The following is a 15,637-nucleotide window of genomic DNA, read 5'->3' as shown; positions in this document are numbered from 1 at the left end:
AGTAATCATTTATTATGATAAATGGCCAAGATTTTATATTCTATATCCATTTGTCAGGATAAAAATAGACGACTAAAATCTGAAATCAATAATTTGTATCCATCATTCTAAAGTCAATTTAGCAATAATGCATAATGTACTATGTATAATGTAATGGATATTAATTTTGAGATTTACTAAATATTAAATTATTAGTGTATTAAAACTCTACTTTAAGTGACCTTAAGATGATGGCAAAGGTAATCTAAACATTAAAATATTGCAAATGAGCATGCATAATTAAATATTTAATATAAGTTGATAACCAATATGGTACCAATATATTGTGCATCCCTACAATGCCAGTTAAGGAAATTAATTTTGGTAATACTTTACAATTTTAACATTACACTCTAAAAAATCCTGGGTTGTTTCAACCCAACTTTGGCTCAAATATGGACTAACCCAACTTTTGGGTTAATAATTTAATGTAAAAATTTAACCCAACGGTTGGGTTAGTCCATATTTGACCCAAAGTTGGGTTGAAACAACCCAGCATTTTTTAGAGTGTAGTTAATGTATTAACTAATATGAGCTAAAAATGAGCAATGTATTTTTGCAGCATTAATTAATCTTTGTTAATGATAGCTAATAAAGATGCATTCATATTTAACAGATAAAACTTTTGATTTAAAAAATGTATTCGAAAATGAACTAAGAGTAATAATAAATGCTGTAGAAGTATAGCTCATTGTTAGTTCGTGTTAAGTAATGAAACCTTATTGTAAATTGTGGAAGTCAAAGTCATTCACAACGATTCATCAAATCACATGATATAAATTATTTATTTACATTACAGCGAATAAAAACAAAGAAAAACATCACAAGTATGTTAACCTATTGGAAATATATAATACATAACCAAAGAGAGCCCTGGAGAGCTTATTTCTTCGACGGTGTCATAGACAACAAATACAAGGCAACATGTGGCACACCTCTCCAGTCATCCATCCATCATCCATCCATTCATCCATCCATCCTTCCACAAGCACTTCTCTTTCCAGATTGTTGCAACCCCAGGGAAGGGCTGTTTTTGGCTGTACGCTCTGACGAAGCTGACTGCCTGCTCTCTTTCCCACTGAGTCTGACTCAAACCTGCAGGCCAGGTGGAAAAACCACTGCAGGCCCGTCCCGTGAGGCTGTCCCCTGTTTGCGTCCTCGGGGAATCATGGGACGATAAGGTTTGCACACTGCCAGGAGTCCAGTCTCAGTTCTTACACACACCCAGCAACACCTGTCAGGAGGGGGGTATGTTCCCACAATTCCCCGGGGCCTTTTCTCTGCTGTCTTTAGCACATGTCACTCTAAGTTTAAGGGTTCGTCAGATAAGTCTGGTGGAGGCCCGCAGAGTGTTTTGGGAGTTGAAGTGTGGAACATTTTGTTTCTGCCGTGCTATTCGATTCCCACGTGGACACCTTCTGGAAACACACAAAAAAAAAACAACAACAACAACAAAAAAGGAAGTTTATGTTCCTCATTCTTCGATTTAATAGGGCTTCACGATTAATTAAAATAAATCTGAAATTACAATACCGCTTAGCTTGATAATCAAATTGCAAATATTGTGTTTTAAACATATGTTTCAGTGTGAAGCATCTCTTTCATATGATCCAATGTTTTCAGTCTCAGAGCAGCTCAGTCCGCAGTAAATGCTGCTCAACATGATCTCACATTTGCATGTGTGTTAAACGTAAAAACATTATTGTATTAATAATAATAATAACAACTGTCTGTTGTCAAGAAAGGAGATGCTTAAAGGATTAAAACATAAAATCATTAAATATTACAAACATGATACATAACAGATAAGTCTGCAATAGTACACTCTAAAAAATGCTGGGTTAAATACAACCCAGTGCTGGGTAAAATAGGGACAAACCCAGCAATTGGGTTGTTTTGACCCAACCGCTGGGTCAAAACAACCCAATTGCTGGGTTTGCCCCTATTTTACCCAGCACTGGGTTGTATTTAACCCAGCATTTTTTAGAGTGTAATATTTATTTTGTTTATTTCTGTTTAGTAATAATTTATTATTATTATAATTATTATCACTGTCTGTTGTCAAGAGATGAGGGGCTTTAAGGAGTAAAATGTAAACTGATGAATATATTATGTAAAATAAACATGATACCAGCATAATAGTAATAACAATAATAATAATAAAAACAACAATAAATTATTATTAACAAACAAGCACAGCAAACCAGGAGCTTTTATATAAAAAAATTGATTTGATTTTAGACTAAGGCTGTCAATTAAAAAAACATGCAATCAAATTAAACACAAATAACTACATTTATCAATATTACATGAACAAATCACCTAAAATGATCAAGTTTCTGACAAGAATATATTGACTTTAGAAGTCAATGACAATGAAGAAGACGGCACTGATTCCAGACCAGACCAAAGTTGTTCCTGTTTTCATTAGTTCTATCTTCTTGCTTACAAACATCGAGTTTTACACAGTGAAGATAACCTTTAACTTTAACTTTAATTGGCTATACAGGTTGAGGAAACAAATCACCTACCAAGTTTTACAGTATTATTTTCACAGACCTTAAGGAGTCAATATATAGTTTTTTCCTTTCTCCATATCATTAAAAAAGCCTGCCAGTGACCTACAGCCTGCATAGTAATCCATTTTGCAATTGCATTTTATCAATCTGTCTGAGGTAGACTTTCACACAGGACTCTTATTATTATATTATTGATCTATGTTCCTTATTACAGAATTTACATAGGGGTCAGTGGGCATGATTAAATGTGTTAAATTTTTAACAGGTTGTTTTTTATACAATTAATTTTACTAAATTAATACGTCAAACTGACAGCTCTAATAATAATATATAAAATGCACAGAAAGAGGGAGATGGAGAGAGACGAATGGAGATCAGATAGCGTCAGACAGACACTTGCTGTGGTTTAAATTGTCTCATTAACAGCATCTCTCTCTTCCCTAGCAGCTCAGCAGGGGAAACCTTCCACCACAGGGAATCTTTATTATATTTTCCTCTATGCTTTATTAAATGTCATGTTTTGCATAGGGCAGAGTGTGCCCCTGGCTCTTAAATCGGCTCGGAGGCAGCAGGGTCCGCGGGAGACACTGATTCCTGACCAGACCAAAGCTGTTGCTGTTTTAATTAGTTCCATCCTCTCGCTCGCAAACATAAATTTTTACACAGTGAAGAGAACCTTTAACTCACTGCCTGAACGGGTTGAGGAAACTAATCACCGACCAAGTCTTAAAGCATTAGATTCACAGCCTCAAATGAACTTTTTGCCACACCAGCCAATGGTGGGTGAATTAAGAAAATGAATAGCAATAAATAATCACAGGTTTTGTGCATTATTTTTATTAAAAATATTTTTTTGCTGTTTTTCCCCAGTGACAGCCTGAACCACCTTCTCTTGCTTAAAGTTTAAAAGTTTGAGCTTTTTTGAAAGCAGTGACCCTGTCGGTGAAAACCCAGCTAAAGTCATTTTTGCATGATTCACTGTTTTGTACATAAAATCATCCTACATAATCTAAAGCTCATTCTGTGAAAATATAACCTTTATATCTTTAATATTGACTAATGCCATGTCAAAAATTTGCTGAATTTCAGGCTCAGAAAATCATGTTTTTGAGAAATTCCAATGTAAAGACAAGCTTATTTTTATAAAACTGCAGCATATTTGAACCATAATTATCCTGACTATGTGCCATATACCACATTAAAACTGAGATTCTCTCATTGTCAGTGATATAAAACACATTTAAGGGAGAATTCTTAAAGTTTTGTAAAACAGGCCTATTTATTATGATGTGCATGTGAAATATGAAGACAATTCAAAATAACTGTTTTAAAATGCAATTTATTCCTGTGAGGGCAAAGCTGAATTTTCAACACAATTACTCCAGTCTTTGCTTCGCTGATTTGCTGCTCAAGAAACGGTTGTGTTTAATATTAATAAAAATGTATGCATTTTTTTCTAGATTGATAAATAGAAAGTTTAAAAGAACAGTATTTATTTGAAATAGATTTTTTGTAACATTATAAAGGCCTTTTTACACCAAGCACAATAACTCCAAAGATAACAATTTTAGCGTCCACACCAATGGAGGATAATGTTCTGTTATTATAAGTTATTGTACTGTAAGTGCGCTGCAGTTTTGTCATCTGATGCTTTAAATACTCAAGCTCTTTAAAAACAGGCGGATTCATTCTGATTAGATGTTTTTATCCTTCATCAGCTGGGAAAAAACAAAACAAAATTCCAGCAATGTGATTCCAACAATATTATGTCATTATCATTACAGCTGTTTTAAATCACACTGGCTACAAACCTTTAAATGGTAGTGTATACCATTTTATATGAAAAATGTCATGATGTCATGTGGTGTAACCATCAAGAATTACTATTATTATTTGACAAATTTAATGAATTATTAATTACCAAAGATCACTAAGGAGGGTCTGCAGGGGTCCTCTCTATATGATATAATTTCCTGTTTATCTTTGTTTTATCTTTTATAAACCCTGTGTTCTCAATATAAATTAATGGGACGTGAGCTAAACGTAAAAAAAAAAAATCGAATTACTCTTCAAATATTTTTTTTCCCAAAGATGGTTTCTGTAATTTGTACTGACGTATGTTCAAGTGTTCGTTTTTTTCTATTAAGTTATTAGTTATTTGTAATTAGTTAATTGATGCTATAAAATAGGGTGTGGTTTCATGATTGTGAGCTTGTGATTGGATGTGCGGGAGTTTGGGCGGGACTTTGATTCCATGGATCCACCTTACAATCACTGCTCCTCAGTCTCTAGCTCCAAATCACAGCGGATAATTCTGGGGCTTCATTTTTCTACAGCTGAAAGAAACCGACACAACAGTCTATGGTCGCACCATATGATTTGGCAGACCAGATTATGCCCCTTTTGGTTTTGTTTCATTCCTTTAGTGAGGGTTTGTTCTTCATTGATATCAGGACAGTTGTGTCACCCTCCCATTTTTGATGCCTATTAAGCCCACGTGTACACCCTCTGAAACTATAATGGCAAAAGTTATCCCAAAAAAGCTGCATTATCGCTGCATTGTTGTGTCTGTTTGACAAACCTTTCACTGTCTTTAATCAATAAACCCTCTCCTTTAGAATCCTGCAGGGCTACTTTTGGAGAGTTATATTAAATAAATTGTAGTCGAAACCCATTTGTGCTGATTATATGAAAGTGAGGTGGCAATTTCCCCCTTGGGAGGAAACACTGAGGGCAACAGAGCCATTATGACAACATGGTCCATTCCACATCCCTGGGAGCCTCGTTTCAGGACAAAGCAACAATCAAAACAACCATAATACATTAGAGGCCTCAGAAAGCCTGTTTACAGGTGGAGCGTTACAAAGGCACAGCGGTTGAAAAACGGACGAACCGTACTGTGCGTCGTAAACTTTTAAAATGTCAGAGAGTCTGAATGATCGCTCATGAGAGAGTGCCTGATGTTCCTTACTCGCTCTTTCTATTTTCACTCTCTGAACCATTACTTTTGCTACCTCCCTGTAGTTCTTACACTCTGCATGCAATGCACATCAGAGAATCATTACAATCACCTAATCACTACGCCAACTCTGCGCCCTTGCAGGAGTGTTTGATTTGAACGTACTTCAGTCTGAGAATCTTTGATTAGCTAGACAGAAACACAGAGAGCGAAAGACACCGACAGACAGAGGAGAGAGAGTGCGAGACGGTGAAAGACAGGACTTGAGAAAATTAAAGGAGGAGAAAGCAAGAGGAGACAGATAAGAGAAAGACGTTCCTAAGACACTGCTGCAGTTAGAAAGTGTGTTGCTATAGAAACTGGTTACGGGCTGTAAGGTGAAGGAGGGCACTGCGGTGAACACTGTGCTCTTCTGAAACACCTTTCACTTCATGACTGTGAATGCGCATGTCAAGTTTCATCATTTGATTGTTATTCGCAATTGTTGATTAGTTCTCTGGATATTGCAATCAGAGTTATTCTGATTTCTGAAATGACATTTATAAACTTGTGTCTGCAACTGCATGCCATAATATTTATTTATGTAGGCTTAGGCTAGATCAAGCTGAGAAGTGCTACTGAATTAATTTGCTCTTTTATGCATCAGACAATCAAGGAAATCACACTGTCCTTCTCAGCAGCAGGAAAAACAAAACTGTTGAATTTTGAATAAATTATACAGAAGATCTGTGCAATGCGACAATACTAGAACACTCCCCATCCCATTATAATCAACGAAGCTGAGACATGTGTGTTTTTCTGTATAAATGCAGTTCATAAAGAATATACAGTGGCCCCAAAATGTATTTCAACGCTCACATAAAATGTTTGTAAAATAAGTGCTGAAGTGTCCAAAAACTGTCTGGGGTCACTGTATTATATATTATAATAAAGGTATAGTTTGACCAAAATCATTTAAATATGAACATTCAAAAGAATGATGTTTTTATTGTTTTTGAGAGAAGTGTCTTATGTCCCTCAAGTAATATATTTAAAAACGCAATTTATTCCTGTGATGACAAAGCTGAATTTTCAGCATCATTAAACTAACTAACATAAAATAACATAATGTTCAGGCTGCTCCTTTCCATTCAATGACAGGGTAACACTTTAATTTAAGGACCAATTCTCCCTGTTAACTAGTTGCTTATTAGCATACATATTACTAGCATATTGGCTGTTTATTAGTACTTATAAAGCATATATTAATGTCTTATTCTACATGACCATATTTTAGATCCCTTAATCCTATCCTCATACCTAAACAACTACCTTACTGGCTATTAATAAGCAGCAAATTAGGAGTTTATTGAGGGAAATCTTTTAATTAATAGTGAACATGTGTTCTCAAATCTAAATGGTTGCCAAAGACAGATTACGCTATTCATCTAAAAAAAAAAGACAGAAGTCCATTACTTGTAAAATAATTTTCAACAAAGAATGCACATTTTATAAGAGTATACAGATATACACTGTATATTAAGAATTAATTAAGTACTAAAATTGTTGAATAGATAATGGATTTATAAATAATGAAATGCAAATGATTAAATACAGTATGTAATTACTTTAAAAATCAATATCATTATATAGAGGCCATACGTTATTAGAGGCCATAGTGTTATTTTTATATATATTTTTTAATTTGTTGCTTCTACAAAAAACAAAACAGAAACTTACCTTGTTTTATGGGAATCGCAAAGGCAAGACAGAAAAATAATAATGTGTGGCCTTTTTGGGCTTCCATATGTGTGGATTCTTGTGAACTTGAAATCCCTGTGCTGTTTGCGGATTAATACTAAACATTTTACAGCATATAACAAATGTACGCACATGTGGATAGACACCAGTCGAAGCACTGTCTACCTATATTTATTTAGCTCTGATATTCCTGTCTTATGCCACAACTATTGGATTTTGCACATTGATCAACCTAAGAAGTGCATGGCTGTGCACTTGTGAAGTTAGAGAAAACTAGAAATCTGAGTGATTTGTGTTTTTAAGCTCACCGTGTGATGCAAAGCACTAAGAGGCAGATAATGGCCACTTGCAGAACTCCAATGATGGATGCGATCAGAATGTAACTCTTTCCCGAACCAGGTACCACATACATCACATTATAGTCCTTCGTGTCACACTGCGGCCCAATGAAGCCTGAATGACAACTGAAAAACACACACATGGATAATATCAAGCAATGTTAGAGTTTAAAGGGATACTCCACACCAAAATGAAAATTGTGTCATTAAAGGAACACTCCACTTTTTTTGAAAATAGGCTAATTTTCCAACTCCCCTAGAGTTAAACCATTGAGTCTTACCGTTTTCGAATCCATTCAGCCGATCTCCGGGTCTGGCGGTAGCACTTTTAGCTTAGCTTAGCATAGATCATTGAATCTGATTAGACCGTTAGCATCTCGCTCAAAAATGACCAAAGAGTTTCTATATTTTTCCTATTTAAAACTTGACTATTCTGTAGTTACAACGTGTACAAAGACTGACGGAAAATTAAAAGCTGAGATTTTCTAGGCCGATATGGCTAGGAACTATACTCTCATTCCGGCATAATAATCAAGGAACTTTGCTGCCGTACCATGGGTGCAGCAGGCGCAATGATACTACGCAGCACCTGAAAATAGGCTTATTGGAAGTTATCTAGCTGGGACTATTTTCAGGCGCTGCATAATATCATTGCGCCTGCTGCACCCATGGTACGGCAGCAAAGTTCCTTGATTATTACGCCGGAATGAGAGTATAGTCCCTAAGCCAAAATCTCAGCTTTTCATTTTCCGTCGGTCTTAGTACACGATGTAACTACAGAAGAGTCAAGTTTTAAATAGGAAAAATGTAGAAACTCTTTGGTCATTTTTGAGCGAGATGCTAACGGTCTAATCAGATTCAATGATCTATGCTAAGCTAAGCTAAAAGTGCTACCGCCAGACCCGGAGAACGGCTGAATGGATTCGAAAACGGTAAAACTCAACTGTTTAACTCTAGGGGAGTTGAAAAATGAGCCTATTTTCAAAAATAGTGGAGTGTTCCTTTAATCACTTACCCCCATGTCGTTCCAAACCCCTAAAATCTTGCCAGCCGCACTGCACGGATGCGCTGTTTTTGTTCAAATCAAAGCGTAAATACACGTAGAAAACATATCCTTGTGTCGTGGCTGACACAGGAGAGCGTACGCTGCTTGCGTTTAGTGGTTATTCTCCAAAATGGTGCAATGGTGATGCGGAGAGACACAGAGGAGACGAATTGTTGAATAAAGTCGTTATTTTAGTTTTCTTCGCGTACAAAAAGTATTCTCGTCGCTTCATAACGTTACGGTTGAACCACTGATGGCAGATGGACTATTATGACGATGTCTTTCATACTTTTCTGGACCTTGACAGTGTAATTTACTTGGCAGTCAATCGGACAGTCACAAGCCTCCCGGTTTTCATCCAAAATATCTTCAATTGTGTTCCGAAGACGAACAAAACTTTTAGGGGTTTGGAACGACATGGGGGTAAGTGATTAATGACAATATTTTCATTTTGGGGTGGAGTATCCCTTTAAAGCAAAGAAAAGATGGGCATACCATAATCGATAACTATTTTCAGCAGGTGATGATAGAGGGCAGGGAAAGAATGTGTGCATAATCACATGGCAGTAGGATGTTGATGCCACTGTTTGTGGATAATTACTAGGCATTCAGTGTTTATAGGTGCAAAAAAGCAATGGAAGTGTGTGTGTGTGAGAGTGAGTGTGCAGCGGGGAGCTGGTGCACACTGGGAAAAACATAGTCTTGTTTAATTAGAGCCTCGACCTCTCAGAGGAGGCAGTTAAAGGGACACCTGCCAGCTGGCACACACACACGCACACACGCACACAGCTGGTAGGAATGAGTAATCTTTCAGATTTTTCTTGCACATCTTTCATCACTTCTCATCTTCTCTCATTTCTCGTTCTCTCCCCTGCTTTTGTCTTCTCACTGCTTCTCCAAAATCAATCAAACACCATCCTTTAAAGAGTCTGTGGGCACGTGGGAGAGGGTGAAGGAAGAGTTTGATATATTGTCTGTGTCGTGTGGTGCAGTTACCTGCAGGTGGGAGGTGAGAGGTTGCTAGGATACTCGCACTCTCCGTGGACACAGTAGTTCTTATAACGCTCCGGACACGGGATGTAAAGACCCCACGGTACCTCGCTCACCTGGTCTTTCTCCTCTAAACATACCCCAAACAAGAGAGAGAGTGACTGTAATTTGGCAATCAGGTTTATGTTGTCAGGTTAGTTCTTGTGAAGGGTCGGTTTGTGATGAAATCATGAAAGTGGCATAAAATAGTTAAAAAAATGTCTTAACATAAAAATATCGACAGAACCCCTGCAAACACTTCGAGTGGTTTGCACGGTGGCAAATTAACACCTACCACCATCAAAATGCAGGCATTTGGTTGCAGTCTAGCAGACAATTTGGCAAACAACTTGGATTGTATTCTAACGATGATGCACTTTTGTTGAAGCAACACATTTGATTAATTTTTTAGAAAATTCTCTTCACTTCACTCTTCAAAACATGCATTAAGAATTCAAAAGGTTCACTCTCTATATATATATATAATATAGACATCTGAGAGAATGAGTTTGATGGCTGGCTAAATGTTAACATTGCTATAAAATTCCTTGTCATTTGATTAACAAGGCTTACATAAAATGTTCGGAATACATACAGGTATGTAACTGTCCGTAAATTATTTGTCAAATAATGGTAATTTTCTGAAAATCTGTGCCAGTTACAGAGGGATTCGGGTGAACAGATTCACAACAGCTTTGGTGCCTGTGCTCTAACATGAATTGTCATTATTGAATGAATTTTGTAGGCCAACCTGGAAGTTAGCATCACCCTGGTTTCCTTCAGAAAAGCCATTATGATCTAAATACAATTGCCAGAAGTAAAACACAAAAGGTAGGCTATAAACGATGGTTGCATGACTTCAACATCACCACCACTATGCTTCTGACAACTAATTCAATTTTTATTTAAAATCTACAAATTGGGAAGTCTGCGTTAGAATAGTTTGCAAGAGCACGATTATAAACACAACGATACTGTAAAATCAAACTAGTGAGTAGATGAGTTTATCTGCTGTTGTTTAATGTCCCCGATAGTCCCATTTAGCTGACTTTTTCAAGACTTGTAAAATCACCAGAGGGGTATTATTAATATTTTATGTTGTAAAATAAAATGTGAAAATATCTTGTGCTTCTTTTATCCACAGACCTTATTTCAGTCATTTAAACAAAATCTGTTGACTTTGGGACTTTTGGGAAGTTCAAAAATGCGAACTTGTTTCCAGGTTTTAGGACTGGTTCCTGCAGGACTCTATAAGTGTATGTGAATGAAATTTGAGAGCTGTGGGGAAAAGAAAACCATTTCAGCAAACAATTTGGTCTTCAATTTCTGTCAGTTCCTCACAGACCGTTCTAAAATTATATGGACTTTGCACAATGAGGGTGAGTAAATGATGACAGAATTGTAATTTTTCGATGAACTAGCCCTTTAAAAGACCATTTAGGACAGAGTGCAGCGTTTCATCTCTTAACGGTGATGAGAATGTAAGTGTGTGTGTGTAAGAGTGCATTTGAAGGATATCCGTGTAAGTCAATGGAGGGATCAATGCTACAGCAGTGACACCACACCCTCCTCTGTTTACTCAATTAATCACAATCTTTCTTTCTTTCTTTTCTTATCTATCGCTCTCACTCTCAAACTCTCTACTGACACTGTCTATGAAGCAGGTCACAGCACTCTGTCAAATTGTCACACACGCAGGGAGGTATCAGGGTACGGTGGTCTGTTTAGAACACATAAAGCAGGCTAGTTCTCCAGAGACTCACTGGTTTCAGTATGCTCCTTCACACCGCTCTGTTTATCACAGGAAAGGAGCGACACTTTGCTTTTAGAGCTGTTAACATTTAGGTTTGCTGCCGTTTCATTTAATGCAATTAACACTTTTAGTGAATTTGAAATCAGAAGTACTTGAAAATGCAGGCTGACTCTCATTTACAGATACATGAAGGAAAACATTTCTTTAAGAAAACTTTAATGGCAAATTTATTTATAAATGAAATTCCAATGGAACTTTGAACAAAAAGTAAAGTATTTCTGCAATCTAATTATATTGGAATTTAATTAAAATGTTCAATATCTGCAGTACTGCTGCAGCTAAAATGTTATTATTTTGCTTTCTTTCCTTAAATGGGAAACGTAATGTATTTACATTTTTTTTATGTGTTTTAAAAAGAAACAAAAAACACACTGACCTACACTACTGTTCAAAAGTTTGGGGTCTGTAAGATTTTTATTTTAATATTCATTAAAGAAGTATTATGCTCACCAAGGCTGCATTTATTTGGAAAAAATACAGTAAAAACAGTAATATTATGAAATATTATTGCAATTTAAAATAACTGTTTTCTATTTTAATATATAATAAAATCCAATATATTCCTGTGATGCAAAGCTGAATTTTCAGCATCATTACTCCAGTCTTCAGTGTCACATGATCCTTCAGAAATCATTCTAAAATGCTGATTTGCTGCTCAAGAAACATTTTTTATTATCAATGTTGAAAATAGCCGTGCTGCTTAATATTTTTGGAAACTGATTAATTTTTTTCAGGATTCTTTGATGAATAGAAAGTTCAAAAGAACAGTGATTATTTGAAATAGTATTTTTTTGGGGGTAACAATGTAACTTTACTGTAACTTTTTATAATTTTAATGTGTCCTTTCTGAATAAACGTATCAAATTCTTAACCCTAAACATTTGAATGGTAATGTCTCATTCTTTTATTTACATCAAATGCTCAGTGGCAACATGGCTCTTTTAGATTTCTTCATTCAAATTGAGCTAAAAATGCATCAAAAAGTGCTGTATGGGGTTGGATGGATGTGGGCAAAAACATTGGATACAGAAATTATGATCATGAGCTCTTAATTTATGACTGTCAAACTGTCAAAAAAAAATACAGATATGTAATTAAAAAATGGTATGTCGTGATTATTTGAATCTACCGACATTAATGTTGCACTGTTCACTTGGCTACAGTATATAGTTATACGTAATCAAAACCATCAGCAGAACGTGGTAAGATTTTGTGCATGTGTGAGACAGAGATGGTGAGTGAGGGGAAAATGTCCTCATAACCTCAGATCGTGTGCAGAATGACTGTGATTAGACTGTTAGGCTGGAGCAGAGGTGAACACATTTGTGTTAAATAGATTGAGAGTTGAGACTGACCCTTACAATGTCCGAGGTATTTGACCTCAATCCTCTCCTGCTTCTGACACGACACCTCTTTCACCTGGCAGGGGTTGTCATAGGAACGGCCGTCTGATGCACAGACTGGATTAAAACTGATGTGGGAGCAATCAATGTTGCACACACACCTGCAGAGAGAGAGAGAGAGAGAGAGAGAGAGAGAGAGAGAGAGAGAGAGAGAGAACATAGAGCAGAGTAAACTTCACTGTCCACACTAGACAGAGATTCATGCCTGGGTTTACTCATTTACAAAAGGGTGAGATAAATAAATTCTCTATATAAGAGTGTTAAAATGTGTTTAAATGTGACTGTTTAGGATTTTAATGACGGATGAAAAGTAATTCAATTCAGTAGCCAAAAAATAAGAAAATATCACACCATTTTCAAGTTTTGTTAAATTATGCAAAAAGTATCAAACATTTATGTGTATATATGATGCATCAAATTAGCAAGACAAAGGAGTCTTAAATAATTATATACAATAAGAAGAAAAAGGCATTTAACCAAACAAATCACAGCAAATGAAAATGAAATGCTTTCTTTTCGAAGAAAGAGAAATACTGTTTGATTAATGTTGGACTTCCAACTTATAAGACATATGTTGCTTTGGAGACACATATCCGTCTATACAGAGAGTGGGTTACTGTGCCTCCTGCACCTTACTGATGATTTGAACATCTATTTGCCAAATAAAATGACACATTCAGCTCCAGCAGCAGGTTGTTTAATACAATAAGAACGGTGTGATTCTCCTCCACATGAACTACTGAAAAAACAAATAACGTTGAGTCAACATACCATCATTTAAAAACATATTTTGCCATTGTTTTGGCTATTTGGGCAGTCGTGCATGCATTTTTCCTGTTTAGCCATGCAACAAATTGTTCTTTTGTGTCAGAAGTTTTTTAATGAATCATCTAAACCAGTCCACAAAACAGGTCAGATGATTTGTTCACGAATCATTATTAACTGAGAAAGCATGAGTGGGCTGACAGTAAAAATATTTGGAGTGAATCAAGGATTTAAATGATGCACGTAATTTAATGCAATAGCTGAACATCAAATAAACAGGCACGTGGAGAGGGGGGTGCTTTGGGGGCTCAAGCCCCTGCCCTTTTTTTCAAAATTAACCAACAATAGCCTTAGTGTGATCAATAAAACAAAATGCGGTAACACTTTAGTATAAGGACCAATTCTATTAACTAGATGCTTATTAGCATGCATATTACTAGCATATTGGCTGTTTATTAGTACTTATAAATCACATATTCTACATGACCATATTCTACATCCTTAATTGCATATTACCCAATACCTAAACTTAAAGGGGTCATCGGATGCAAAATTCACTTTTGTTGTTGTATGAACATAGATGTATGTTGGAAGTGTGTGCACACGTAAATATGATTTTATCAATACATGCAAAACAGTTTTAGTCAAGAGGTATAAATTAATTTTAGTATTATAAACTTTTTTATTTTTCATGGTTATCATGGCTGGGAAAGCTTTATTGAATTGTTTTAGAGCATGTAGCCTATGCCACATCACATGTCAGAGACCATGTGATGACAAAGAGAACCACTGAATCGGTTCAATGAAATGAACTGTTCAAATGAATCAATTTTGTGGAAATGAATCAGAATGTCCATCACTATTCCTAAAAGATGTTCCTATAAGAGTACAGATATTAATAGATAGATGCACAGAGACTCTTCATTCCTTCAAACATTATTTCACCAACCATATCTTTCAGTTTACTTTGCATTGAGTGTGCAGTTTATCTGTCCATTTATTTATGTAAATGCACAGTTCTTCCAGACACCCCATTACTGGAGACTGACTCTATCCTGGCTGGAAGAATGAGCATCGTCTCTCCCTCTCTTGTACATGCAGTCTGAGATATTTATCTATCTGGATGAACTTCAATGTTGCCATCTGTTTGCCTGTGTAGTCTCAGAATAAATATGATTTTTTAGCAAAAAATTAGTTTTCCAGTTTGTATGCTTATATGCATCTTTATGGATAAGTTTGCAGTCAATAAGTCTCCACTAGTGGAAATGTTACTATTTAGCATTTTTGTGGGATGTCAATGCGGATGTGTAAATCTCTCAAAACGAATAATTTTGAATGATTAATTCCATATAATTAGATGTGGAATCATTATATTTTTGTTTTGAAGTAAAAAAATAAATAAAAAATTAAGATAATATTAATATAAATCAAATATTAATATTAAGATGTTAACAAAAAAATTAATATTTGAAAATAGTTGTTGTTAATTAAAATAAAGCTGAAATAAAATAAAACATACAAACTGAAATAAATAAAACTAAATAGAAATATTTAAAAAAAGGACTAAAACTTGAACTAAAATTAAAATGACAATAACTAACTAACTAACAAACTAAATAAATAAAATGAAAAATATTATTATGAAAATTTTCTAATAGATAATAATAAATATATTATATCATATATACTGTATATATATATATATATATATATATATATATATATATATATATACAGCAAGGAAGCTTTAAATTGATCAAAAGTGACATGTATAATGTTACAAAAGATTTATATTTTAAATAAATGCTATTGAACATTCTATTCATTAAAAATATATATTACAGTTTCTGTTTTCAACTGTTTTCAACATTGATAATAATTCAAAAAAAATTATTGAGCACCAAATCAGTATTTTAGAATCAGTGTGTGTGTCTGTGTGTGTGTGTGTGTGTGTGTGTGTGTGTGTGTGTGTGGGTACGCTTTTTTG

General features: G+C 35.2%; 1 protein-coding gene across 1 annotated transcript in view; it reads right to left on the bottom strand.

The window, feature by feature from the left end:
- Positions 1-874: 874 nt before the first annotated feature.
- The window catches only part of LOC107584844 (tomoregulin-2-like), a 48,270-nt gene continuing 33,507 nt past the window's right edge, over positions 875-15,637 (bottom strand). The window contains exons 6-9 of the mRNA XM_016271604.1: positions 12,838-12,986; positions 9,637-9,760; positions 7,566-7,721; positions 875-1,457 (exon numbers count right to left, since the gene is read on the bottom strand). Of these exons, the coding sequence (XP_016127090.1) occupies positions 1,361-1,457; positions 7,566-7,721; positions 9,637-9,760; positions 12,838-12,986 (526 nt within the window). The 3' untranslated portion in view covers positions 875-1,360. The remainder of the gene's footprint in view (positions 1,458-7,565; positions 7,722-9,636; positions 9,761-12,837; positions 12,987-15,637) is intronic.

The sequence above is a fragment of the Sinocyclocheilus grahami genome, unplaced genomic scaffold (assembly GCF_001515645.1).
Source record: "Sinocyclocheilus grahami isolate Dianchi unplaced genomic scaffold, SAMN03320097.WGS_v1.1 scaffold63.1, whole genome shotgun sequence".
Taxonomy (NCBI): Eukaryota; Metazoa; Chordata; class Actinopteri; order Cypriniformes; family Cyprinidae; genus Sinocyclocheilus; species Sinocyclocheilus grahami.
This window is presented reverse-complemented; position numbering and strand designations above follow the sequence as displayed.